At 46.9% G+C, this 25749-nt stretch overlaps 1 protein-coding gene across 2 annotated transcripts in view; it reads right to left on the reverse strand.

Annotated features, from left to right (window-relative positions):
- Positions 1-23011: 23011 nt before the first annotated feature.
- Positions 23012-25749, reverse strand: part of DCAF17 (DDB1 and CUL4 associated factor 17) — a 44137-nt gene continuing 41399 nt past the window's right edge. For both annotated transcript variants that reach the window (XM_075002154.1, XM_075002152.1), the window contains one exon: positions 23012-25730. In XM_075002154.1, the coding sequence (XP_074858255.1) occupies positions 25542-25730 (189 nt within the window). In that variant the 3' untranslated portion in view covers positions 23012-25541. The remainder of the gene's footprint in view (positions 25731-25749) is intronic.

Genomic DNA, 25749 nt, shown 5'->3' on the forward strand with positions numbered 1-25749 from the left:
ACTGTCCCGGGAGTGGCACATCCACCCACCCACACTGCCCTGGGAGTGGAACCTGCGCACACACACATTGCTGCAGGAGAGGGGTGTACACACCCACCCACACCCACACCGCCTCGGGAGTGGTGCGCACACACCCACACCCACACCGCCTCGGGAGTGGCACGCCCACACACTGCTTTGGGAGTGGTGCGCACACACCCACACCCACACCCACATTGCTCCAGGAGAGGGGTGTACACACACAAACACACACACACTGCCCTAGCAGAGGTGTGTACACATATACACTGCCCTGGAGAGGCGTGTACACACACGAGCACACTGCACCGGGAGAGGCACGTGCACGCGCACACACACATATATAGTGCACCAGGTGTGTGTATGCACCTCTCTGACAATATGTCAGCAGGGCAAGGTAACCACGTAGCGTCAGAGATGTGCCTGGCAGCTGACTGATAGATTTCCATTCCTGTTGCCCCACCTAGGGCTTTAACATTGTGCTGGTGAATGAGTTACCCTTTCATTTGTATCAGAGAGGTAGCCGTGTTAGTCTGTAGCTTCAAGAACAACAAAAAGTCTTGTGGCACGTTATAGACTAACGGATATTTTGGAGCATAAGCTTTCGTGGGCAAAGACCCCCTTCATCAGATGAAGCTGACTCATGCATCTGATGAAGCGGGTCTTTGCCCACAAAAGTTTATGCTCCAAAATATCTGTTAGTCTATAAGGTGCCATAAGGCTTTTTGTTGTTCCCCTTTCATTTGTGTGCCTTTCTGAGCTGGTAGTGTCATCACTGACTCCTTCCCCCAGGGTTACACACAACATTTCCACAGAGCTCATTGGTGAAAGGTCTCCTCATGTTCAAGAATCTGCGGGATTGCCGTTCCCTCCGCTCCTCACATTTTGGACAATGGAGACAAGTGTTTTTCTTTCTCCTTCTTTCCTCTTCTACGGAGATTGCACTGTCCTCTGCATTTTGGTGCTTTTTCTTTCTCTCTTGTAGGTAGGCAACTGGCATAACATCTTGTGAGGAAGAGGACAAGGCTTCAGAGACAGATTAGAGACAAACAGACAAAATCAAAAATTAGACTCAGTACAAACTGACAAAACACATTACAGGAATATACTTAGTACTGTAGAGACAGAGAGTATATCCACATTGCACTCTAAACTAGGGTATGTGGGACCCTTCATTTTTATTTTGGTCTCATAGCTGTGCTAATGTGTCACTACCGCACTATGCAGACTTTCTGCTTGAATCTGTGGGTTGATCTGCCTTCAGGCTGCAAAGTGCCAGGTCGTGGACCTGAGACACCACGAGGCTTGGACGCTGGCCCATCACCCAACAGAGACCTAGGAACTGGGTCTTCCATGCCTGCTGATCTAAGTCAGACTGATCTGTGTGTAGATGGAAGAGAAACCAGGGTTCAGACATGAGTAAAAGCCCGGGCTTGGTATGCAGTGTAGACATATTTAAGGATATACCTATTCTGCAATCATGGGGTATGTTTGCTGCTTGTGTAGCTATAACCAAGCAAGCTTTAATCATATTCTTTGGCTACCGGTATCGATTAAGCTTTGGCCACAAGGGCTTCACTGTGGCCTTCCTGCCCAAATAATTTTTGAGCATCTAAGGCAGGATTGTACAGTCAGTGCTGAAGCCCATGCTGCTGCCATTTCACTGCTATCACTGTCTGAGCTAGCTAGATTAAAGCACCCAGAATATATATCAGCTGGGAGTGGGATCAAGAGAGCTAGGGAAATAAAGGATCCCTTGCATTCAGGCATCCTGGGCTTGGAGGGACACATGGAGGAAGCGGGAAATGATAGAGGCTGATCAACTTACTACACCATGTAATTAAAGCTTCATAGGGAATATCTGCTACATATTTATTTTGGAGTTTGTTAGCAGGGAGCTGGACTCCTAGGCAAGGCCAGAGGGAGGCAGTTTTGTGCAGTTGACCCCTTTGCCTCCCCCTGTCAGTGGGTCTGATTGCTAATGACCCCGAGTGTCCAACAAACATTATTGTGCTATAAGGAAAGGTCCACTTCCTTGGCCCTGATCCTTTTTTCTCCACCTAGCCCCTTCCCTGCAAGAAGTGCCCCCGGAGGCTGCCACAAGGCATGTCTTTACTGGTTTGCAAAATAGAGACCCTTAAATCATGGAGTAAATGATATGTTGGTGATACCCACATAAAACTACAAGGGATAAATGCACCCTCTCTGTCCTGTTGTTTATATGTCATAGGGAGGAATGTGCTATGTTTTTTGGACTATCTGAAAAGATGTTGCCTATATAGTTTTCGCAGCCCTAGAATCTGCAGAATCACTTTTTGCTGCAGTATTGTGCCATGGAGCCTGTCTAGAGCTCCTGTCTACAATTTGTTCTCTGATTTAACTACATCGTTTCAAAAATGACTTGGTTAAATCAGTTCAGCCTCTTTGCGCAGCTTAAGCTAAACCTATTTTAAGACATTGATTAAATAGTAGTGTATACTCAGAAAAAGCCATTAGTTAAAGAATGTACATAATAAAGCATTGTGTAGCCAAGGCCTGAGTTTTCACTTTAAAATATTGTGTTTCTAGCCCCTATCTTTGCAAGATAACCTTGAAAATGAGCCTAAGTCTTCACTAGGAGCGCTTTGTTGCTGTGGGAACGCTGGTCTATTATATCAACAAAGTTCAAATGTGGACACAGCTATTTTGGAGTATTGTACTTTGTACTGGTGTATAGTAAAATCACTCTCCACAAATGAACAGTTTGCATTGGCAGAATAGATTGGGCGGTCCATTGCCAATAGTTTGTTTTATTTCACTGCTTGGAGTGCCAAATATGTTGTTCACCCTGGAAGACAAAACACCTAGAGCTGGCCCTGGTCATGGGTCACATCTCTCCACACTCCAATGGGCAGCAGAAGCCAGTAGGGTGGATCTGGCTGAAGTATAAATCAATATAGTGTTGCTTTGTATCTTTCTTGAGTCTTCAGAAAGCCTGAAACTATACAAGGTGCGAACTCTCATTCATGAGCCAAGACACCAGAAACTCTGAATTTGGTGTGGAATATGACATTTTCTTCCAGTACCAAAGAATTCAGCACATCTGCCTTGGAATTTGCTATTTGGGTTCCACCAGAGGCCTGAAACTCTGTGTTCTGCTTCCCTGTTCTACGGGGACCTGCTTGCAGTTGCTTCTAACTCTGCATCTGTCCTTGTAAAATGGAGTTGATCAGACTGAGTCTATGTCTAGACTGCAGGCTTCTGTCGACAAAATTTCTGTCAGCAGAAGTTTGTTAACAGTGTGCGCATCCAAACTGCAGATCTCTCAGAAGAGATATGCCAGTGAGGAGTGTTCTGTCGACATCCCTGTGCACCTCATTCCTTGTTACATAACAGAGGGCTTTTTCGTGACATTTGGCTCCATGTGTATGGACCAAACGTCAGAAAAGCGTTTCCTGACAGAACTGTCAGCAAAAGATACGCAAATGCGTCGCACAATTCACGTATCTTTTGCTGACAGTTCTTGGCAATCTAGACACAGCCTAAGATGCATAATCTTTATACTGTTACATGGACCTAGGAAGCAGTGGATTGGTGAGACAGAGATGGAGTCTTTCTTGTAGCCAAGGAGTAAGGGGATCTAGAAGTGTAGCTGGCAAGATGAGGTGCTTAGAAAAGAATGCAGCAGCTGCCACCCAGCGAAATCAATGAGCTTGTTTGCAGCACAGGGGAATAGTCACGAAGAATGAGAGTGTCCAGCGTTAATTAGGATCTAACCGTGAGTGTGTTATTACAGGATTAAGTTTAAATATTCCCTTTCATAAGGACATTCTTGCGATTAAAACTATTTGTTGCTTCTGCCTTTCACTAAAGACTTTTAAAGAAGGCCTATGATTTAATCATATATACTTACCTCATGTATTGCAGTGAAGTCCATGTGGTAAATTACAGTTCTCATGAATCTTTGATCCCTTGACCTGTTTTGTTACACTAATCGCGATTCCCTTGGGATTTATTAATTCCAGACTTCTGAGCATTGCCATGCAAATACCACTAACGCCCCCCTATACAAAAATATCATTCTAATCTACTTGCACAGCCACTATTAACATAGTATCTGAACTCATCACGAGCCACCTGTGATGTAGGAAAGTGCTGTTACTCCCATTTTAACAAAGGGGAGATAACGTGACTTATCTGAGGTCACACTGAAGGTCTGGAGCAGAGTACAGAGTTGACCCTAATTCCCCTGCTCCTAGGCTAGTGCCTTAACTATGGGTCAATAATTTTTCTTTAAATTTATCAGAGAATGTTCATGCTTTGCTTCAAAAGTGGTATTTCCCTACAAAATTCAACCACATGAAGGACCATCAGAATCCCCATTCAATCCTGCACCAATTAATTAATGTCTGCTTCTGTATCTTTTGACTCTCCAAACTAGAAAGTTTTCAATAAGTAAAAAAGGGAAGTTTCCCAGTTGGACATGCTAATACTAGAATATCTAGGAAGATCTCGCTTTAACATCATGATATTTTAATGCATGAAAAAAATCTGTTTAAGGTTATTAAGTTTACTTTTTCTCTTCCTAAGGCCCTGGATAGTTAGACTTGGGATGGGAAGGCACTTGTTTTTACAGAAGAAATGTTTCAAATACATAGTTTTAAAGTTATCCTAAAGATTTCTAGCATAGGTTTGCTGGAAAATATTTGGGATAGACCAAATGCAGTACAGTGTAATATGACCAAAGCTTTCTGGAACTCTTTTGGTTCACAGTTTTGTTACCCATGGTAATGTGATCATCCCAAGTTTGTGCCAATAGAAACTTTTCAGTATACTCTATCATTATGTATTCATAGTTCGTGGCTCATATGTTCTCATAATAATCATGGGATAAACAGCATTTATTTTGCACCTTTGATATTCTCATTTGAACTTCTTCCATTAATCTGACGCAGCCAGAACAGCTTCTAAGATTCCTGTCATGTCAAATAGTTTTCCCACAGCTTCCTTTTCCAGAAGAACCTACATCAACCTTTTCTGTTTTCTCTTCATATACAGTAGTCTTGGAAAATATGAACAGGGACTGAAAATTGCACAGCTATATTCAGTATAGACCAGTGACAGTTTTAAGATACATCATTCCCTAACTGATAGACCAACATCTCAGTCTGCCTAGAATGAAATTACAGAAATACACACACATACATGCGCACACACACAAATCATTCAAGACGCTTAATGTGTAGAATTCTTTCCCTTTGCATATTTCTGTAATTTTATTTTCCTTAGAATTCATTCCTGAGATAAATTACACTAAAAGGAGTGAGAACACCTCATTGTAGAATAGAATTAAATTTGAATCTCAGAGGAGGAACATCTCTTAACAAGGCAGAATTAAGAAGTATACCATAAAGGTCAAAAAAGATCTGGGACACTCAACTTTCCAGTGCTCTAAAGCATTAATATCTAGGTCTGGTGCACCAAGAGGCAACAGACCTTAACATTTGCAACATTTTGATTTCCAGGATATAAAATCTAATTTAAGATTTTTTTAATGTTGAAAAATTAATACTGTTTTTGTTCTTGAGAGACCTGTACAGAAAGCTTTCTTCAGTTACTATGAGCAGGACTTGAAATCCCAGTTTCTCATTCACTGATAGGCTATGTCTACACTTAGAGGGTTTCCAGATTCCCAAGGCTTTCTGTCAACAGTAAGTCAACAGAATGCAGCACTTTTGTCAATAGTTGTATCCCACGTCCCACAAGGAATAACGTCTCTCTTGACAGAGCTCTGTCAACAGAAAGTCAGTCTGGACGTTGCGGGGGGCGGGGCGGGGGGGCGCTCTGTTGAAAGACAGGGCTTCCGGGACACCAGGCAGCCCTGTCTGCTATGCTTCTGGTTGGCCATTTTGCCAGTCGAGCAGCTGGACAGTCCAGCCACTCTCTGTCAACAGAGTGGATTGGCGTGGCAGAGTAATCAACTTGGCAGCTTGGCTGCGATCTGTTGACAGAAGTTTTGTCAGAAGATATCTTCTAACAAAAACTTCTGTTGACAAAATCCCTGTAATCTAGCCTTAGCCAGCAGGCAGTTTTCCTGTGTAAGTGACATTATTTTCTGAAAAATCTGAATTTTTATTATAAAAAAATTCTAGTTTGTGTCTTTTGTGGAGTATGAAAGTAACCTTCCAAACATGAACAGAATGCAAATCTATCATTATTTTCCTGATTCTGCAGTTTTCTTCTGTGTTTCTGCATCTGCTCATTCCTTTCCCAAGCTGCCCCAAACATAAATTGACCACTCTCTTTTCAGTTCTGTCTGATCAGTTCACTATGGAAACAGTGAATATGACAAGAATTAAATCATTTTCACTCTGCTGTTGCTGCTGTTTGGGAAACCTCTGAGCAACAACTGCAGTATGCACTACAGATATTCATTATAGAGGAGGATTCAGAAATGAGGAGGGGGTAGAGCATCAGAAAAGCAACAAGGAAACACTCTTATGGGAATGTGGACACGGAGGCTGTGTCTGCATGGGAGCCCACCATAGAAAGGGCAAAACCGAAAGCCAGTATTCAACTTCCCGGTGTCCAAAGCGTACAACCACATGGCAGAGGCGGATCGCGGGTCCAACCCCGTCTTTTGATGATCTGTCCCATTTTTTTGAAAGGTAGCATCGACAGGTGTATGAGCTCTCTTTCGAAAGATGGGAGGGGGGAGGCTGTGGGCAGAGTTGCATGGCTGCCAAGCCCTTCCAGAGCCTGCAGCCAGCCATCTCCTTAAAAGGCTCCCCCCCAACTCCCCCACCCTGCATGAGCTGAGACCTGCCGAGCTGGTGGGATGACTGGTGCTGAGGCAATGGGATGATGCTACATGGCTACAGAACTTCCGCATGAGCCAGGACACCTTCCACAAGCTATGCCACCAGCACTGAGGCACCAGGACACCACCATGCAGCCCACACTCCCCCTTGAGAAGTGGGTCACACTTGCAAATAGAAAATGATCACCCCGACTCCTACCACTCCATAGGGCATCAATTCGGGGTGGGCAAAGCCACCTTCGGAGTAGTGCTCATGGAAGCAAGCCAGGCCCCAGGCACACCCCCAGCAGGGGAAGGGAGAAGGTGCCCCTGGGCACGTGGACCCCTGTGGATTGCTGGCTGGGAGGAGGCATGGGGGGGACGCTGGCCAGGAATGCCCTGCTGCACCCTCACGAGAGTGCATGGCCTCCCTCCCATGCAGGTTGTCTGTGCCATAAATGCAATGCTCCTGCATTGGGTCATCCATTTTGGGGACTTGGATGCTGTCGTCAGGGGTTTCTCCTCGCTGGGCTTCCCAAACTGCTTTGGCAGCCTGGATGGGACGCACATCTCCATCCACACAGCACCACACAGCATCGGCCACTGTATCAACCGGAAGGGCTACCACTTGATAGTCCTCCAGGCCCTGGTGGACTACAAAGGCTGGTTCACGGACATTTATGTGCGCTGGGTGGGGCGAACCCATGACACTAGGGTCTTCTTTAGTTCTGGCCTGTGCTTGCGTGTGGAGGCCGGTGCCTTCATCCCCCAGCGGGAGATGCCTGTTGGGGATACCACCATGCCACTGTGCATGGTTGTGGATGTGGCATACTCCCTACTGCCATGGCTGATGTGGCTCTATACTGGCCACCTCAACCCCAGCCGGGAGGCCTTCAACGACTGCATCAACCAGGCACGGCATGTGCTCAAGCACACCTTTGGGCACCTCAAGGGGTGGTGGTGGTGCCTCTTTGCCCACCTCAAGGTCAGGATGTGCAATGTCCCACAGATGGTGGGAGCCTGCTGTGCCCTCCACAACATAGTGGAGGGTAAGGGGGATGCCTACATCCACGGGTGGGCGTCTGAGGCCACCACGGGGTTTGAGCAGCTGGCTGCTGTTGCCAGTCACCAGGCAAACCGCAATAGGGTCCGGATCCAGGAGGTCCTCCACATGAGCCTCACCCCTGGGCCGCGCTAACCCCCACAATGCCCCCCCTCACCATCCCCCTACGCATCCACCACCACCACTGCACCTGCACTTCCCTCCCCCCCGCCGAGACCATGGGACATGGGCATTGGTGTGCAATAAACATTTATCAGCATGAACTGCAATCCAGTACCTCTGCAAATGTGTAACTATTTACAATGGGAATGGGGGGCCAGCCATGTACAGTGTGGGGCAGGGAGGGGCCTGAACTGTGAGGGACACTTGGGGCTGGGGGTTGCAGACCAAGATCCCCTTTGGCCCTGGAATCCCCTTCCCCTCTGGGAACTAGCTCTATGGCAGGACTGGGACAGGATGGGTAGAACTGGAAGGTAGGGGTGTTGGGGACCATCAGCCAGGGAATCGGTGTGCGGTGTGGTGGGGCCCTCTGTCCAGAGTGTGGGGTGGGTGGAGACCCCTGAAGGGAGGGCCTCTCGGGGGGGGCTTCTGAGGAGGGCTCAGGGGGGTGGCCAGTGGGGTGCTGTATGGAGGGCTAGGAGCCAGGCTACATTGCCCTCGTGCTCCTGCAGGGTCCCATGGATGCCCTCCAGGCAGGACATGAGCGGGTCTCACACCTCCCTCTGCCATGCCAGGTTGGCCTCTGCTAGGAGGAGGCACTGCTCAGTCAGCTGAGCCTGGTGGAGGCTGGCAGCGTTGTCCCTCATGTGCTGCTGCAGTCTCTAGCTGAGTGTCTGGTGCCTTGGTGCCACTGGAGGTGCCTGTCCCCTGTCTGCTGCCCTCAGAGGGCTCTCAGGGACCACCGAGGCTGATGGGCTGTGCGGGCCCTCACTTGCTGTACCTGGAAGGGGAGACAGACGGCATGTCAGTACCCAAGTGGGACCCTGTCCTCCCATTCCCCCCGGGACTCTGTCCCCCCATGTTCCCTGGGGCCCCATCCCCCCATGGGCCCAGTCTCTCCATCCCCACATCCCTTTGGGACCCCGTCTCCCCAGGGCCTGGGCTTGGCGTGCATGGCATCCATGCGGCGTTGGATGTGCACAGGGGTTTCCCCCTGGGTGGGACCATCCCTGGGTGCAAGCCAGCCTGCATACGTCCCACTGGGCATCTGGGTGCCCGGAGCTGTCCACAGGTCTGGGTGCTGGGTGGTACAGGTGGACACCAGGGGCATGCTGTGGGCCAGCTCCACCGTGCACTTACCAGGGGTCCCTCGATGGCTTCCGGTGATGCCTGGCTCCCTGTTGCGAGGGGATATCGATGATAAGGTTGCCTCCTTGCTGGACCAGTTCCAGGTGGTGTCCGCATCCTGGCTCTGGCTGGCTGGTCCTGGCTCCACCAGCCCCTCCGGATCGGGATGATCTGCTGAGGTGTCCAGGACCAATGGGGGCAGGGAGCTGTCCTGGAGGCCCAGTATGAAGCGGCGCTCCCAGTAGTAGGGGCATTTGGTGGGACCTGCCCCTGAGCTCCCGGCCCCATCCTGGACCCAGGCATAGCCCTGCTGGAGCTCTTTAACTTTGCTCCAGACTTGATCCAGGGTCCGCTGCGGGTGGCAATGGCTGGTCAGTCCCCAGGCCAGACAGGTGAAGGCTGCAGCATTCCTCTGCTTGACACTCATCTCCTGGAGGATCTCTTCTTTTTTCCAGAGACCTAGGAGGTCTTGGAGTTCAGGGTTTGTCCAGGAGGGGGCCCTTTTTTTCTCCTCCAGGGCAGGCTCCTGGGAACCCTGTGAAGGCTCTGAGTGGGGGCCCTGGAGCTCGGGAGGCTGCCAGAAGCTGACCATGTGGCCTCTGGAGTCATCAAGGGTGGCTGAGCAGGTGCACTGGTGGCAGGTCGTGCATTCACAGCTCACCTGCTCTCAGCTTCCTGCCATGGAGTATCTGGGTCCATGAGGCTTTACGAGCAGCTGGATGCACGGGTCATAGAGCCCTGCTTTGCAGGGCAGGGCATCTCCATGGTGGATCCAGCTCGGCACCACCATGGAGGACTCCTCTTTTGAAAGAGCAGGCCATGGAGTGTTTACATGTGCCTGCTTTTGATGTAGTTTGTCAGTGGGGGTGGGACACTCTTCCCACTATGGGGTTGGGGTCTGGCTTTTGACGTGTGGGCCGCATTCCTCCGACTTCCAATCAAAAGAGCGCATGGCATGTGTAGGTGCCCCCTCTGTTCTTTTGAAAGAGGTCTGGTCCTTTCAAAATAACATGCATGCGTAGACACACCCAGCATGTTCTTTCTTCCTTCCAAATGTCAGAGGCAGCTTGAAACAATAGTTTTGAGATATGAACTGCCCCTTCATTCCAATGGATGCTAACTCAGGTGACAGTGATGATACTTTGAATGCCAGTGTTAATTATTTCACTGCTTAAAGCCTATTGGGAAGGAAGAAACTCTATGCAAACTGAATTTATTTTGATGCCACCAATGGGTATATTTGGGAGATGTATCCACTTTTTTCCTATGTGTGAGAAAGAGAAGTGCCAAAAAAGCTGAGTGAGATATCTGAGCAAGGCTGAAGCGAGGCCAAACCTGGAGGCTTCAGAGGAGCTCATAGGTGTGAAATGTATTCTTAGAAGAAATTAAAGTTGTCACTTAGCAACAGCAACTATGTGCCACCTAAATAATACTGTTATCATGTTAAAAATAATATTTTGTTTTAGTTTTAAATAACATATATTCAAACATTTCATGACATCCAGAATGGAATGTGCAAAATTCCTAGCATGAAAATTTAGGAACAAAATTTTAAATTACTCTTTCATTTTACTGAAATTCTAAAATATGGATAGGCCTTTGTCAACACATAGCAGGGTTGAGGAGGATGCAATTTTATTTTTCCAAAGGAACACTGACCTTTCAAAAGTTTGAGGAACATTTGTAGACAAGTGAGTAATGCTGTGATGAGGTTTAGTGTGGTTTAAGGCTTTTATTGGGATACGTTTGGGATGAATTTACTCATGACTAAACTTAGGAGAATTGAATATAATCACAAACTCTTGATCACTGGAGATGCAGGTCATCCCAAATTGATACCTGTATATTTTTTTACACAATGTATATTCTATGCTGTATAATCAGAAGCACAACACAAGGAAAATAATTCACATATGTGCCTAGCACAGTATGCCTATGATGAGGGCTCTTATATGCTATGGCAGTACAAATAATTAATTATAATAATATTATGTATTGCAAACCCCAATCCATAATAAAACTGTTAGTCAGACACCCTAAAAATCACAAGTGGCTTAAAATCATGAGTTTTAAAAATAATGTTGGGGTCTTAAAATAATCTTGCAAAGTGCTAAATGCCCAACCTCAACTTTCATTCATTTCAGTGGGGATTTGATGTCCCAGACAGCGTGCTCCCTAGGTTCTCCCAGGAAGCTGCTGCACAAATGTCTCACTTTTTGTGGATACTCACAGGTGCCTTCCTGCAGGCCAGGCAGCTTTTCTCGTGCAGCTGAGAGGCAGGACTGACTAGAGGGTATGTTGGAAGGCTGTTAAGTGGCCTCTGTCTCACTGCTTTCCCTACTGGATCTGTGTGAGGCAAAAAGTGGGAGGAGAAGGCAAAGTGGCACCAGCTTGGGTGGGAGCAGATGGAAGTGAGGGGAGCCAGCACTGGGCCTCTGTTCCCCACTGGTGTCATGAGCCTAGCCTCTCTCTCCAGTAACCCCACTACCATCATAATACAAGCTACCACCTAGTTTTCCTAAGGAACCCCTCAGCCATCCCCACACACCCTAGCTGTGCCTATCCCGCTGCTGTTCAGCGTCTGCCCGTCTTTCCCCAGAAACACAGCTCAGCTGCTCATCTAGCTACTCTCCAGTCACCCCTTCTTCCACCCAGACACCTTTGCAACCCTCACTTCCTTTAGCCACTGCCCACCCAGCTCTCCCACTGCTCTAGCTCCCTGCTCCTTGATGACCCTCAGTACCCCCCTGCTCCCTGAACACACATCGGCATCCAGCTACGTATGCCAAGGTGTGTGCAGTTCCATGTCCAACCCTTCCTGGAGAGGGCAGATTGGCATTGAGCTGAAGTTCATGTTCTTCCTCGAGTGTCCCCGTGGGTGCTCCACGATAGGTGTCGGGCTCGCCCCGGCGCCGCAGGTCGGATCTTTTCAGCAGTTTCTGCCAGACCACGCATGCGCTGGCGCGCGCTGCTCCCTTGCACACTCCCGGCTGCGTGCGCGATCCGGTCCCCGCCAGTTCCTCTTTAACCGCCATCGGCTGCAGACGGAATCTGCTCAGGCTACGGCCAGAGTTAGCGTATTTAATGTTTTTAAAGTGTTTAGAGCTTCTTTTTCAGTCTTTAGCTTAAGCTAGCTTGTTATTGTTTTCAAAAAGAAGAAAAAAAAAAGAAAAGAGAGTAAAAAGTAAAGTTTTACAGCCTTAGTAGCGAGCGGAGCAGCGGAGGCCCGGGGACGTAAGGCCATTAGGCCTCCTGCCGCGGCAGGCTGAGTCCGAGAGGGGAACAGGCACAGAGAAGGTGCTAAGTACCCTATTAACAACTCAAAGACTCACCACAATGTCCTCTTCAGGATTCAAAAGTGTGAGTCATGTCGCAAAGAGATGCCGGCCTCCGATGGGCACAGAAATGCTCCTTCTGCGCAAAGCTCACAGCCAGAGCAAGGAAGGACAGAGAGATGCGGCTGAAAATGCTGCTCTTTGACAAGGCCCTCCAGCCAGACGTGCCGGAGCGGCCTCAGCAGGAGGGACCCGCAGGGGCCCATAAAGGAAAGCTGCTTCCCTAACCCCATCAGCGCAAAAATGGAGGAAGCTTTCACCAACCCGATCCCTGCCTGCAGCCACAGTGAGCGGGACGGGTGGAGTGCATAGCCCCCAGCCGCAGTCACAGCTGAGCGGTGGCGGCACAGAGACGCACGTGGCAGAGGCTGAGCCTCCGATAATCAAACAGCTGCCCTGCACCGCGGGCAGGGCGGCGGCCAGGCAAGCACTGGAACCGGCGGCACCGCAGCTAGCGGCACCGACCCCCAGGGAACCGGCAGTGCAGAGCTTGCAGGCACGCGGCCTGCAGGCACCGGGGGAGACCACCCGCGCGGCACCGCAGCGGAGCGTGCCGAGCGCGGCGCAGACAGCGGGGCCGAGATCCCCGACGCGGAAAGGGGCAGAGCCAGCCCCACAGGGGAGGGGAAAGGCAGCACAGAAAGCCCAGCACCGCAGCCCTTCTCCAGACAGTGCTGCAGGGCTACTCGCTCTAAGCCCTCCACTTATGCTGCGGACTCCAACGAGGTGACAGGGGTCACCTCCAGTATACCCTGAGCCCCCATCCCCGTTCCTACAGCCAGCATCACCATGGCTCGGACCACCATCGCCCTTCCTGGGCTTTGAACCCCTGGAGTACTGCCACAAATCAGTCTCTCCATTATCTCAATCACCCCCAGGGACAGATCCCCCCAGATGGTTCAATATCCCCGAGGGCAATTGCGGACGGGGACGGAAACGCAGATATCTCAGGGGGAGTTGATTCTGGAACCCCGAGATTTTCCCTCGCAAGTATCTAGCGAGAGGATGTATCACCGTCAACAGGACCCAGAGGGGTCCAGAGAGGCTTACCCTAGCGGTTCCTCGCTATCTTCCCCTGACGAGGCCACAGCCCCAGGGGACGTCCATCCTCCGGATGATCTCAAACAGTTCCAAGAGCTGTTTAAAAGGGTGGCCTTCACGCAAGGCATCCAAACAGCAGAGGTGCAGGAGAAACACTGTAAGCTCCCTAAAAACCTGAGACCTCCGGCCTCTTCCAAAATAGCTATTCCACTGATGAAGCAATCATGGAGTCCACCACCACAATATGGCAGACCCCTGCATCCGCTCCGCCTATAAACAAGAGAGCGGATAAGAAGTACTTCGTCCCGACGAAGGGCATGGAGTTCCTGGTCAGCCACCTGCAACCAAATTCTCTGGTGGTGGAATCGTCTCAACAGAGGTCGAAAACTTCTCAGTACAAGACAGGGGGAACGGACAAGATGCCAAGAAACTAGAGTTGTTCGGCAGAAAGGTCTATTCCTCCTCTACCCTACTGTTGAGAATGGCGAATTACGCAGCGCATCTAGTGAACCATAGTTTCGACAACTACTCCAGGCTGACTTCCCTCATGGACTTGCTTCCAGAGGACACGAAGCCAGTGCTCAAGGCCATCGTGCAGGAAGGCTACGCAGCCTCGAGGACGGGAGTTCAGATAGCCCTAGACGTAGCGGATACGGCAGCATGCTCAACAGCTACGGCAGTGGTCATGAGCAGGGAGTCCTGGCTCCAGACATCGGGTATCCCGAGGGATCTGCAGGCGAAGATCGTTGATCTCCCCTTTGACACGCAGAAGCTGTTTGCAGTATCAACCACAGCGTCCCCAGTACCACGGGGGCTACAAGCAAGGGCGACATCAACAGCACCAACAGTACCGAACTCCCAGGCGACGTTCTCAACAGAGCCGTGCGTCCTCGGGGCAGGGCCAAAGGCCACAAGTTTGACACACAGAACGAGGGCTGCACTATCACTACCATCGCGCAATGTCATCCGAAGCTACTATTCCACCATCACCTCCGACCATTCTACGACCAGTGGCAAAAGATCACCACAGACAAATGGGTACTGGAGATCATAGCCACGGGTTACGCGATTCCCTTCCAGTCACTCCCACTGCCATGACCTCCACCCAGACCCCACCTAAAGGACGCCTCCCATGAAGCGAGACTCAAGCAGGAGGTAGACCATCTTGTGCTTATAGGGGCAGTGGAAAGAGTGCCGGAGCAACTCCGAGGGAAAGGGTTCTACTCAAGATACTTCCTCACAGAGAAAAAGACAGGAGGCTGGAGGCCCATCCTAGATCTTTGAGGCCTCAACCGGTACTTGTGCAAGCAACGCTTTCGGAAGATCACAGTCGCCTCTATACTTATGGCACTGGACGATGGAGATTGGTTCGCAGCCCTCGACTTACAAGACGCGTATTTCCACATAACTATTCACCCGGCTCACAGGCGTTTTCTCCGGTTTATGGTAGGCAAAGAACATTTTCAGTACAAGGTTCTGCCGTTCGGCCTCTCCTCGGCCCCCAGAGTCTTCATCAAGACCTTGGCAGTGGTGTCAGCCTACCTGCACAGACAGGGGGTGTTTATATTCCCATATCTGGAAAAAAACGACTGCCTACTGAAAGGGGCCTCGAAGGAAGAGGTACTTTGCATGATACGCGTCACAGCAGACACGTTCTCTTCGCTGGGCCTGGTCATCAATCTGGCAAAATCAAAGATAGACCCCACACAGGACATAGAGTTCATAGGGGCACGTATAAATTCCATCACAGCAAGGGTTTATCTACCAGATGCCCGCTTTCGCGCCATTGGTTCCCTCGTGCAAGTCATCACCTTCAGCCCTATGGTGCCGGTTCTGACGTGCTTACAGCTGCTGGGCCACATGGCAGCAGCAACGTTTGTGGTACAGAACTCCCGATTGCATATGCGCAGCATGCAGCACTGGCTGGCAAGCGTCTACAAACCGGCAGCACACACCGTCCACAGGGTGGTGTTGCCCACAACAGAGGTGCGCAGATCCCTGCAATGGTGGGTGAACCCCAAGAACATGCTAACAGGGGTGTCCTTTCACCAACCACAAATATCTGTTTTTCTCACTACCGACGCCTCCCACATAGGGTGGGGAGCACACATGGGCGAAAAGGTGACGCAAGGACTGTGGTCCTCCACGGAACAGTCACTGCACATAAATATACTGGAGCTCAGAGCAGTGTTCAACGCCTGCAAACACTTTCGAGACCATATACAAGGCAAGTAGTCGGGATCAGTACAGACAATACCTCCACCATGTTTTATATAAATTGGCAAGGAGGAGCTCGGTCCCGTGCCTTATGTGTGGAAGCAGTCCGATTGTGGAACTGGTGCATCGCCAACAATATAACCTTGAAAGCCTCGTATTTACCAGGCGCTCACAATGTGAAGGCAGACCAGCTGAGCAGGTGCTTCGCACTCACACGAGTGGCAGATCCGTTCCGATCTGCTATGACCGATTTTTCACGCATGGGGATTTCCCCAGATAGACCTGTTTGCCACTCAACACAACAAGAAGTGCCCACAATACTGCTCCAGGGCAGGACTGGGACGGGGATCCCTGGGGGACGCATTCGCGATCTCGTGGAGGGGCCCCCTGCTCTACGCATTTACTCCCACAGTGCTTATCCACAAAGTCTTGCAGAAAGACAGGAGAGAGAAAGCCTGAATGATCCTAGTAGTCCCAACGTGGGATCGACAGCAATGGTTCCCCTTACTCCTGCGCATGTCGGACCATCCACCGATGCCCCTCCCGGTGGCGCCGGATCTGCTCACGCAAGCCCAGGGGTCCATAGTGCATCCACACCCCCGAGGCCTGCGACTGCAAGCATGGTTAATCCATGGCTCAGCTCCCTAGAGAACACGTGTACAGAGGCAGTGCAACAAGTCCTAGAAAGTAGCAGGAGGACTTCCACTAGGAAGCCCTATAAGCAAAAATGGACTCGATTCACTGCATGGTGTTCTACCAAGCAATTAGCCCCCCTTGCTGCGCCTATACCTGTAATACTAGAGTATTTACTGGACCTCAAGAGAGGCGGACTCTCCCTATCCTCGTTGAAGGTCCACCTTGCCGCTATATTGGCTTTCAGACATGAAGAGGAAGGGCACACGGTGTTTGCCCATCCCATGGTTACCAGGTTCCTCAAAGGGCTGGTAAACCTATACCCCCCTCGGAAACCGCTTCCACCTTCGTGGAGCTTGGACCTGGTGCTTAATGCGCTAACGGGACCACCGTTTGAACCCTTAGCCACAGTTTCCCTCCGCCTCCTTACGATAAAGACGACCTTCCTTCTTGCAATCACATCAGCTCGCAGGGTGAGCGAGCTTGCGGCAGTTATGGCAACGCCACCCTGCACAGTAATTTCCAAGGAGGCGGTAACCTTACAGCTGCATCCAGCCTTTGTTCCCAAAGTTTCTTCAGAGTTTCATATTAACGAACCTATAGTTTTACCCTCGTTTATCCAAAGCTTCATAACTCCAACAAAGAGGCGCGCCTACACCTCCTGGACGTGAGGAGGGCGCTGGCTTTCTATATAGACAGGACTAAGTCCTTCCAGAAAACGGATAGACTCCTAGTCTCTCTCGCTCCCAAATCAAAAGGAGAAGGTCTCTCTTTGCAGAGAATCTCGAAGCACATCGTACCCTGCATAAAAATGTGCTACGAACTTAGAAAGACTCCTTTACTGGCCCCGCCTAGGGCTCACTCCACTAGGGCGGTGGCGGCATCAACAGCCTTTTTCAAGGGCATTGCGCTAAAAGACATTTGCAGAGCGGCAACCTGGTCACCCTATGACACCTTCGCCAAGCATTATGCCCTTCACAGGGTATTCCAAGAGGATACCCGTCTCTTGACAGCGGTCCTCTCGGGGACAAGCTGCACATGAACCGATTACCCATCTCCTATCTTGGGTTACTGCTGGGTAGTCACCTATTGTGGAGCACCCACGGGGACACTCGAGGAAGAAAGAGAAGTTACTCACCGTAGTAACGATGGTTCTTCGAGATGTGTCCCCGTGGGTGCTCCACCACCCGCCCATCCTCCCTGCTTTGGATCTCTGTTTAGTATTTTTCAGGAGCATCCGAGGTGGTTGGTCAAGGAACTGGCGGGAACCGGATCATGCACGCGGCCGGGAGTGCGCAAGGGAGCGGCGCGCGCCGGCGCATGCGCAGTCCGGCAGAAACTGCTGAAAAGATCTGACCTGCGGTGCCGGGGCGAGCCCGACACCTATCGTGGAGCACCCACGGGGACTCATCTCGAAGAACCATCGTTACTATGGTGAGTAACTTCTCTTTACTATATAAATTTGCCATGCACAAAAATCAGTAGCTATGCACACACACCCAAGCAGCCACATACCCCCTAGGAACACTTTACCACTAATCCCAAGTACTCTAACACTGCAGATGCCTTCCAGCCCCCACCTATTCCAACCATAGTGCATGAGTTCAGCACAGCTCCTTGCCCTACCTCCGCCATGGCTTGGAGCAAGGTTTTTGACTGTAAGCTGAAATGTATTTGCAGATATGAAAATTAGACAAAAATTACATAGATTTCACACATGGAGCTGTGAAAAGCTTGGCAACTATGTCATTGGAAGTGGGACTAGGCTATAGGAGGGGTAGCCTAGTGGTTTGCGCATTAGCCTACTAAACCCTGGGTTGTGAGCTCAGTTCTTGAGGAGGTCATTTAGAGATCGGGGCAAGTAGCTTTAAAAAGGGATGGTGCTTGGTCCTGTCGTGAGGGCAGGGGACTGGACTTGATGACCTCCTTAAGTCCCTTCCAGCTCTATCAGATGTGTATCTCCACGTGAATATACAGCATAAGTAGGCAGGTAGCTGCTTCAGGTTCTAGTCACTTCCCATCTGCCACCTCCATCCTGTTACTGATGAGGATGAGAGGCAGCCAACACAGAGCAAAGGGCAGTTGGAGAGAGGATGATAAGCAATATGATAACAGGCTAGTAGCCATATTCTGTTGAGCCCTCCTGGTGGCTGCATGGGACATTCTATTTTACTGAAGTGACAAAGTAAATATTTGCTGAAATTCTAATTGAATATATACTAAAACCAGCAGTTGGGGAGCTTTAGGTGGCCATGTCTGGAGGAATTTTGAATGTGCAATATAATTACAAAAAAGTTTCCCTTTTAAATACCTGCACATTTAGCCTTTTCAGCATGCATAAGTATGTATTAGGGTATACAGTAAACTCTTTCATATCCGGTAGTCCTGGGACGAGGAGGTTACCAGATATTCAAATATTCTGGATAATAGGGAGGTATGCCTTGCAAAGCAGAACACTTAAAAAAAAAGATTAGATATTAAGAAACAAACAAAAAATGTATGTAGAGTACTTTATCTACCAGCAACAGTAGTATTGTACACTGTAAACATACTTTATTTGTTGTATTTATTTGTATTTACTTTAACTGTACTGGACTTACGGAAAACGTACCTAACATTTACTTATGGTTAAAATGCTGGTTTTTTGAGCGCTCTGGATGATAGAATGCTGGATTTGAAAAGAAACAGAGAGGTAGCTATGTTTGTCTGTACTCCAACAAAACAAAACAGCAGAAATGTAGCACTTTAAAGACTAACAAAATGATTTATTTGGTAATGAAGGATGGGGATGGATATGGAAAAAATCTTTATATGACTATCTTTTTAAATTGCTTGGACTATAAATTAATGTGGATATGAAAAACCATTTCAGAGTCCCCAGGGTTGATTTTTTTTGCTGTATTTGGACTACTAAGTCACTTAGGTGCTTTTGAAAACTGTACCCTAAACCTATTTTAGTATACTTTCTTCAATCACTGAAGAAAATAGTATGCAGACTGTACAGAACAAAGGCCGTGGCTAGTTGTACCAGAGAGTGACACAGTCTTCATGTCTGATGAGGACCATGGATTTTAGGATGATATATGGAGATTTTCTCGAAAGGAAAACAAGCACACTAAGTTGATACTAAGACAGTTAATTTATTCATGTATTAATGAAAAAGGTAATTTCTCAGGGCCTCTTCAGCTAGTGGATATAGGAAAAAGGATTCAGTGCATGCATGATATGTTACTATTAATGAATCATAGACTACTACAATAAACTGTATAAATTTATATCCTTTCCCAGAAAGATAATTCTGAAGATATTGCAGTCATAGCACTAGTTTGTTTGCAATGGAAGTTCTTTTTTTTTTTTTTTGTGGAGTGTTTTACAGCTAAATTAAAGTCACATAAGCAACATTTTACAATATCAGGGATGCAGGAGAACAGGGAGTAACATAAAGAAAGAAAGAGGCTGTTTAATGGAAAGAAGAAAGATGAAATGGATGGAGTAACAAAATGCTATACAATATTTGTGTGCAATAGCACTGCAAGATTGTGTGACATAGTGGTGAATGAGTAATACCCTGTCAGATTTATTCTTGTGATATATCTTTTAATAATCTTGAGTATTGTATATTATGTTCTCATTGAATGTAGAGTTTGTGAAAGTCACAAACTTATCCATATAGCACAAAAAATGGCAGTGCATACTTGTCTGCCAATGCACCTCAGTCCTTATTCCAGTTCCTGGAAGTCTGAATTTTATTTGACTATCTTGCAAAATTGCAGAAGTTAGAGTCTGGTCATGTAGATCCTGAATGCCCACAGCTCCCATTGAAATCCGTAGAAATTTAAGGAGCGTTAGCATTTCACTTTGTGTAAGTCCAGACAATTCAAATTGCAGCCTTCTTGTTCTTAAACTATTCAACTGCTGCTGGAAAGAAAATGCAGAGTTTAGTTTCAAATGAGCAACACTGAAAAATAATAAAAGATTCCTCTTCATTTTAAATGCATTGGAAAGCTACATGGTATTTTCAAAGGTATTTCCTTCCTTCTATCTTATGCCAGTGCCGCACTTTGATGTTGAAAGAAACAATTATGCTGAGCATGTGGATGTCAAATGATTTTTTTTTTTATTTTGCAATGGGAACCGTATGGAAACCTTCAGATTTTTTTCACTTTACTCTTATTTCTTACTGTTTAGCATTATGAATAATTCAGATAATATAAGTGATTTCCAAGTATCTATTTTACACTGGTTATAACTGAGAAAAAGGTAAACGCTGTACAATCACATGCTGGTGAATGGATTTCAAACTCCTGCCCCGAAGGCCAGATGTGTCCTGATTTCATATATCTAGTCAAACTTCACATTAATTTGAAATTGCAGAGAAGTTTGGCCTCACCAACATCAGTGACCAAGGAAGTGCTTTAGTGCTTTTTATATTGAGTCTGCTTGAAATTAAACTGGACCAGCACTGAATGAAGGCCAAAGCTGGGCTCAATGACAGTAGCTCAATACATGCCACTTTTCTCTGGTGGCTGTATATTGTGTTTCAGACTCTGCCCAGGATTATAAGATTTCTTACATAAAGCCCATAATCTTCTGAGGGAGTCACAGTGGCTGTTGGTAACAGACAGCTTGCTGTCACTGCTGACAGTTGCATCCTCCAGCTTCTGAATTGTAATGCCTGACATACTGGAGCAAGAGCAGAACAGAAGGCAACAATATCCAGAGCATTCTGAGGTGGTACCTGAAAAGAAAACAAGGAGATATGTATAGATTTGGGTTCATCTGTGTGCTGAACTAAATTGTGAGGAGTGCAGACTCTGAGACAGATCAGGCTGGCTCTATCCACTGGTGGGACACAGTTGTAACTCCTGGACTGACGGTGATTAGTTAAGAAAGCTGTAGTTGATATTTCTTACACCATAAAGTTAGTTGTTTGACAGCTGTTGTCCCTGGTGAGAAGAGAGGTGTCAAAAGTGTCTGGGAAATAGCCCAAACTCATGGCTCCTTGACAGAGCTCTTTGGCAGGGAGAAGATCACATTGGACTGTAGGAGTGGAGTACAATGAAGCACATGCTGTAGACTGGTCTGATCAAGGCTGTGAGTGGATCCTGAGATAATGAATGGCTTTGAACAATGCTGAAGCTTCCCAAACTTTACTGGAGTCATTTAGGGGACTCATTTTCTAATTCTTCGCTGCTCTAATCAGATTCAGAATTCTAAAAACTGAAAATCGTACTACTCAGAGATCAGGCAGGCTATGGTGGGCTTACAGAGGGCATTTCATGGATGTAAACCCTGGATGGTTAGCAAAGTTCATAATGCTGGACTATTATATTGAATAATTTATGCTTGTATAGGATGGGATGTGAAGGACTACCTTCTTCTTACACGCCAAAAATATCAGGGCTGCTGCTGTACCAACTGTGATTAAAAGACCCTGCACTCCACCTTGTTATTCTGGCTGACGAAAATGATGAGGCTCTTAACAGATGTCAGAGAGGTAGCCGTGTTAGTCTGTATCTTGTTGTAAAAACAACAAGAAGTCCTGTGGCACCTTATAGACTAACAGATTTATTGGAGCATTAGGTTTCATGAGAAAAGACCCACTTTATTAGATGTGCACAAAGCAACTGACTAAGTGGGTCTTTGCCCATGAAAACTTATGCTCCAATAAATCTGTTAGCCTATAAGGTGCCACAGGACTTCTTGCTGTCTTAAGAAATGGTAATTTGGCCACTGCCTGTGTGGGACTGAGCTGGTGGCCAAGTGTGCTTTTCGGAGACTGAAGAGGCAGTAGAAATGCCCTTTGAAGCAAAATGACAAAGATTCAAAGTATGTCACTGCAAGTTGCTGCTGTGTATATTCCCTAACGTGAGTGGGAGAGAAAGTTTTACATGAACACACAGCAGTGTTGTGGCCTGACATGGACCATTTTCCCAGGTCCCATTGAGCTGCATGACCATGGATGTTGGTCCGTAGTGCAGATGAGCACAATGAGGGCTGCTCTGTGCTAGTCTTTTGCTCAGGTGAACACTGAGGGGGTGTGGGGAGAGGAAAGGAAAAGGACTCTCATGACACTGTGTTTGTCATACTCTGAATGAGTTGGCCTTGTTTTAGTCTGATGTGATACCATTCCATCATTGCGTATAATAAAGTGAAGTTATATGAAGGCACATTTTTTGGCAGAATATATTTTAATAAAACAGTAATGGATAAATGTCACATTCCAGGGTGCAGTCCAGCTCAGTGTCGGGGGGTTGCATCTCTACTTGCCCTGTAACACTGAGTGCCTTCAAATGCTTTGCTGCTGTAGTTCCCATATCTGGATGCTCCCAGCCAGCATATAATCATGCAGGGTGTGTTTGTGTGTTACGCAGCTCTCATTCAGCAACTCCAATTTCAGCAACCTGTTTCTTGCACCCCAGTCACATGCTGCCATACATGAGCACTGAGTACATCTGGTGAAACAACCCCCAAAACCCTGAGTTCCAGAATTTTCCAAAACTATCCGCTGTGCACTATCCCACCCTCTCTTTGTAATAATATATTTGTTTGTTCCTTTAAGGCAAAACATCCAGCAGCTTGCCACATTAACTGGAGTAAACTTTCACTTGAAATCATACACAGCACTGAGTTTGGCTTATTAAATGTAAAACAACTTTATTAACTACAGGTGATAAAAACACTTTTTTGAGACGGACTTAAAAAAATCCTCATCTTACTACTTTCTAGTGAGATGGCTGACTAACCTCTCTGGTCAGTTTCTCCCACAGAATCCCAGCTGTTCAGTCCTGTTGCCTTCTTAGATTGAATAAAACTTGGAGTTGCTTGCGCCTTTCCTTTTCTTTCCAGTGAACCTTTGAAATAACTTCTTCTGAAGATTACACTTCTAAAGCAATGTTCATTCAAGATGTCAGGATGGTGATACAGACTCTGGTGGTGAAAGTGCCTTGATGGTTTCTTACCCACTGGTGTTCGCTAAATTGCAAATTGATCTGTTTCCTGCAGCTCCCTCCTGCTGGCTTGATGGTCCTATTTTATATTCTATGTAAGTTGCAGGCCCATTTTCTTTTAATGTACCTTGGACACAGGCTGTGGTATCAGAGATGGGGAGGCTAAGCATCCCCGAACAACCAGGTATGGCCCAGTCTCCCCCTGCCCTAGGGCAGGGAGGCAGTGGCTGTGATGCTCAGCCTCCCTGCACTCTGGGGCTGTGGATGTTGGGATTGTGCTGTCCAGCCTCCCTGTGCTCCCTGTAATAAAACAGAATTCCATTTTAATTATAAGGGTGCTGGGCTTACATTTAGGGTTATATACTGTCCACTGTAGATCTCCAACTGATGGCAATGGGAGGTTTATAGAAGGAACAAGAACAGAATTATGGCTGCAGTGCTGACATGTTTAGTGTGGTTGCTTAAAGCCATTAAACTAAACTGTAAACTCTGCACGTAATGGAAACTGCTTCAAGCCTATATATTAAATAATGAGCCTAGCTGAAAGTGTAATCATTATTAAGGATAGGACTTTGTCAGGGAGTTCATGGATTCTGTGACTTTCAGAGACCTCTGTGACATTTTCCGCTTTAACTTCAGCCCAGTTGTAACAGGTCCAGAGCTGGCATGAGCTCATGCGCTATCTGCTGCCTTGGGACCTGGAACTGTCAACTTCTGGGGACCCCGCAGCTGTCAGCCACTAAGAATGGCACATACTGGAACTCTCATTACCCCCTGCCTCTCAGCCCCAGTATAAGTCACAGAAAGGTCATGGACTGCTATAGTTTTTTTGAAAACAACACAAAGTCCTGTGGCTCCTTATAGACTAACAGAGTAGATAGTTTTTTTGTTTATTGCCCATGACCTATCCATGGCTTTTACTAAAAATTAGTGTGACAAAAATCGTAACTTTAGTTATTATTAGTTCAGTGTCTTATTGTAGCATGTAATATCAGAGAGAAAAATAAGCTTAATTTTTAAGACCACTGCTATTTCTTTTCTATAACCCATCCCTTCCCATTCTCCTGTGTCTCTCTTGTCTTCTGTCTAGCTGCATACCCACCCCCATTGGCTTTACACTTAAGCCTTTCCTCTTTCCATCTGCTAAAATCATCGTCAATGAAATGGATAATTTGAAGTATAATTTAACAGATTGAGCATTAACACTACTGAGTGATGAGTTATGGGAGGGGCATTTTAGGGTATTTATGGTTCATATTTGGAAAGTGTTTGTTGTCAGGAGGCCTAGACATTTGCTGTCTTTTAGAAATCAATGCTTGCATTCTGCAGAATCTCAGTATGTCATATGGGATACCAAATGCATCAAACCAGATGTTTGTTGCCCCTGACTCAAATTTAAGAATTTCTGGGCTGTGACTATCAAATTAGTGGTTTTCACAAAGGATAAAGAAAGAAAGGGTAAGTAGTCAATCACTAGACACGAGATAAAAACTAACAGTGTTTTTACACAGTCAAACAGGAGTCACAATAGGACATAGTTCCCTCATGTCTAAATGGCTTGATGACAACTCTCCCATTTTTATTCGATATATACTTTTAATCTAAAAACCTTGATTTACTTTAATATAGACAATTTCAAAAGTTGCAAAAGAAGATCTAAGCATAAGTAAAACAAAATATAGTACCGCGTGGAGCTCAATTAAGTCCTTATGCCTGATATCCAGTGTTTCAGACTACACCTATACCTTGATTTATGAACTTCTGATTTAAGAATTTTTGCTACAACGAACCATTTTTCAATGCATGAACACAATTTTCACTATAACGAAGAGCCAATCTTAATCTGCGCATCCATGATACAGCCAGTGCTCTGCCAGCAGCTCCATTTTTGATTTACAAATTTTCACCTTACGAACAGATTTCGTTGAACAAATTACGTTCATAAACTGAGGGATGGATGTAGTTGGTGGACAAGAGCAATAAACATGATAATTACTTGTGTTACAATATCATAATCAGCAGCAATAGTAAAAGATAAGTCAAGTTAAACTGTTTTCTATGAAAATACAAAAGAGAAATTAAAAAACCCTGACTAATACAAATATTTAAGTTTATAATACACATTTAACACAGTGATTGAAACATAATATTTGAGTAGTCTAATGAGACAAAGTCCATAGATATTTTGTAGAGTGAAGCCTCTGCAGATGGTTGATCTCTTAAAAATATGCAAAAATTCTTTCTCCTTTTTTACAAATAACTTTCTTCACTTTTTCAAGGCTTGAATGTTGATCTTCCTCTGCATTATCACAGACCATTTGGTAAAGATAACAGCTGAAGATCCTGTTAGGTTTTTGTTCTATATGTAACACAATGTCTCTGTCAAAGTAAACTTGATGATTGTAAGTCTGCAATGAGAAAATAATT

This window comes from Carettochelys insculpta, chromosome 8 (genome assembly GCF_033958435.1).
Source record: "Carettochelys insculpta isolate YL-2023 chromosome 8, ASM3395843v1, whole genome shotgun sequence".
NCBI lineage: Eukaryota > Metazoa > Chordata > Testudines > Carettochelyidae > Carettochelys > Carettochelys insculpta.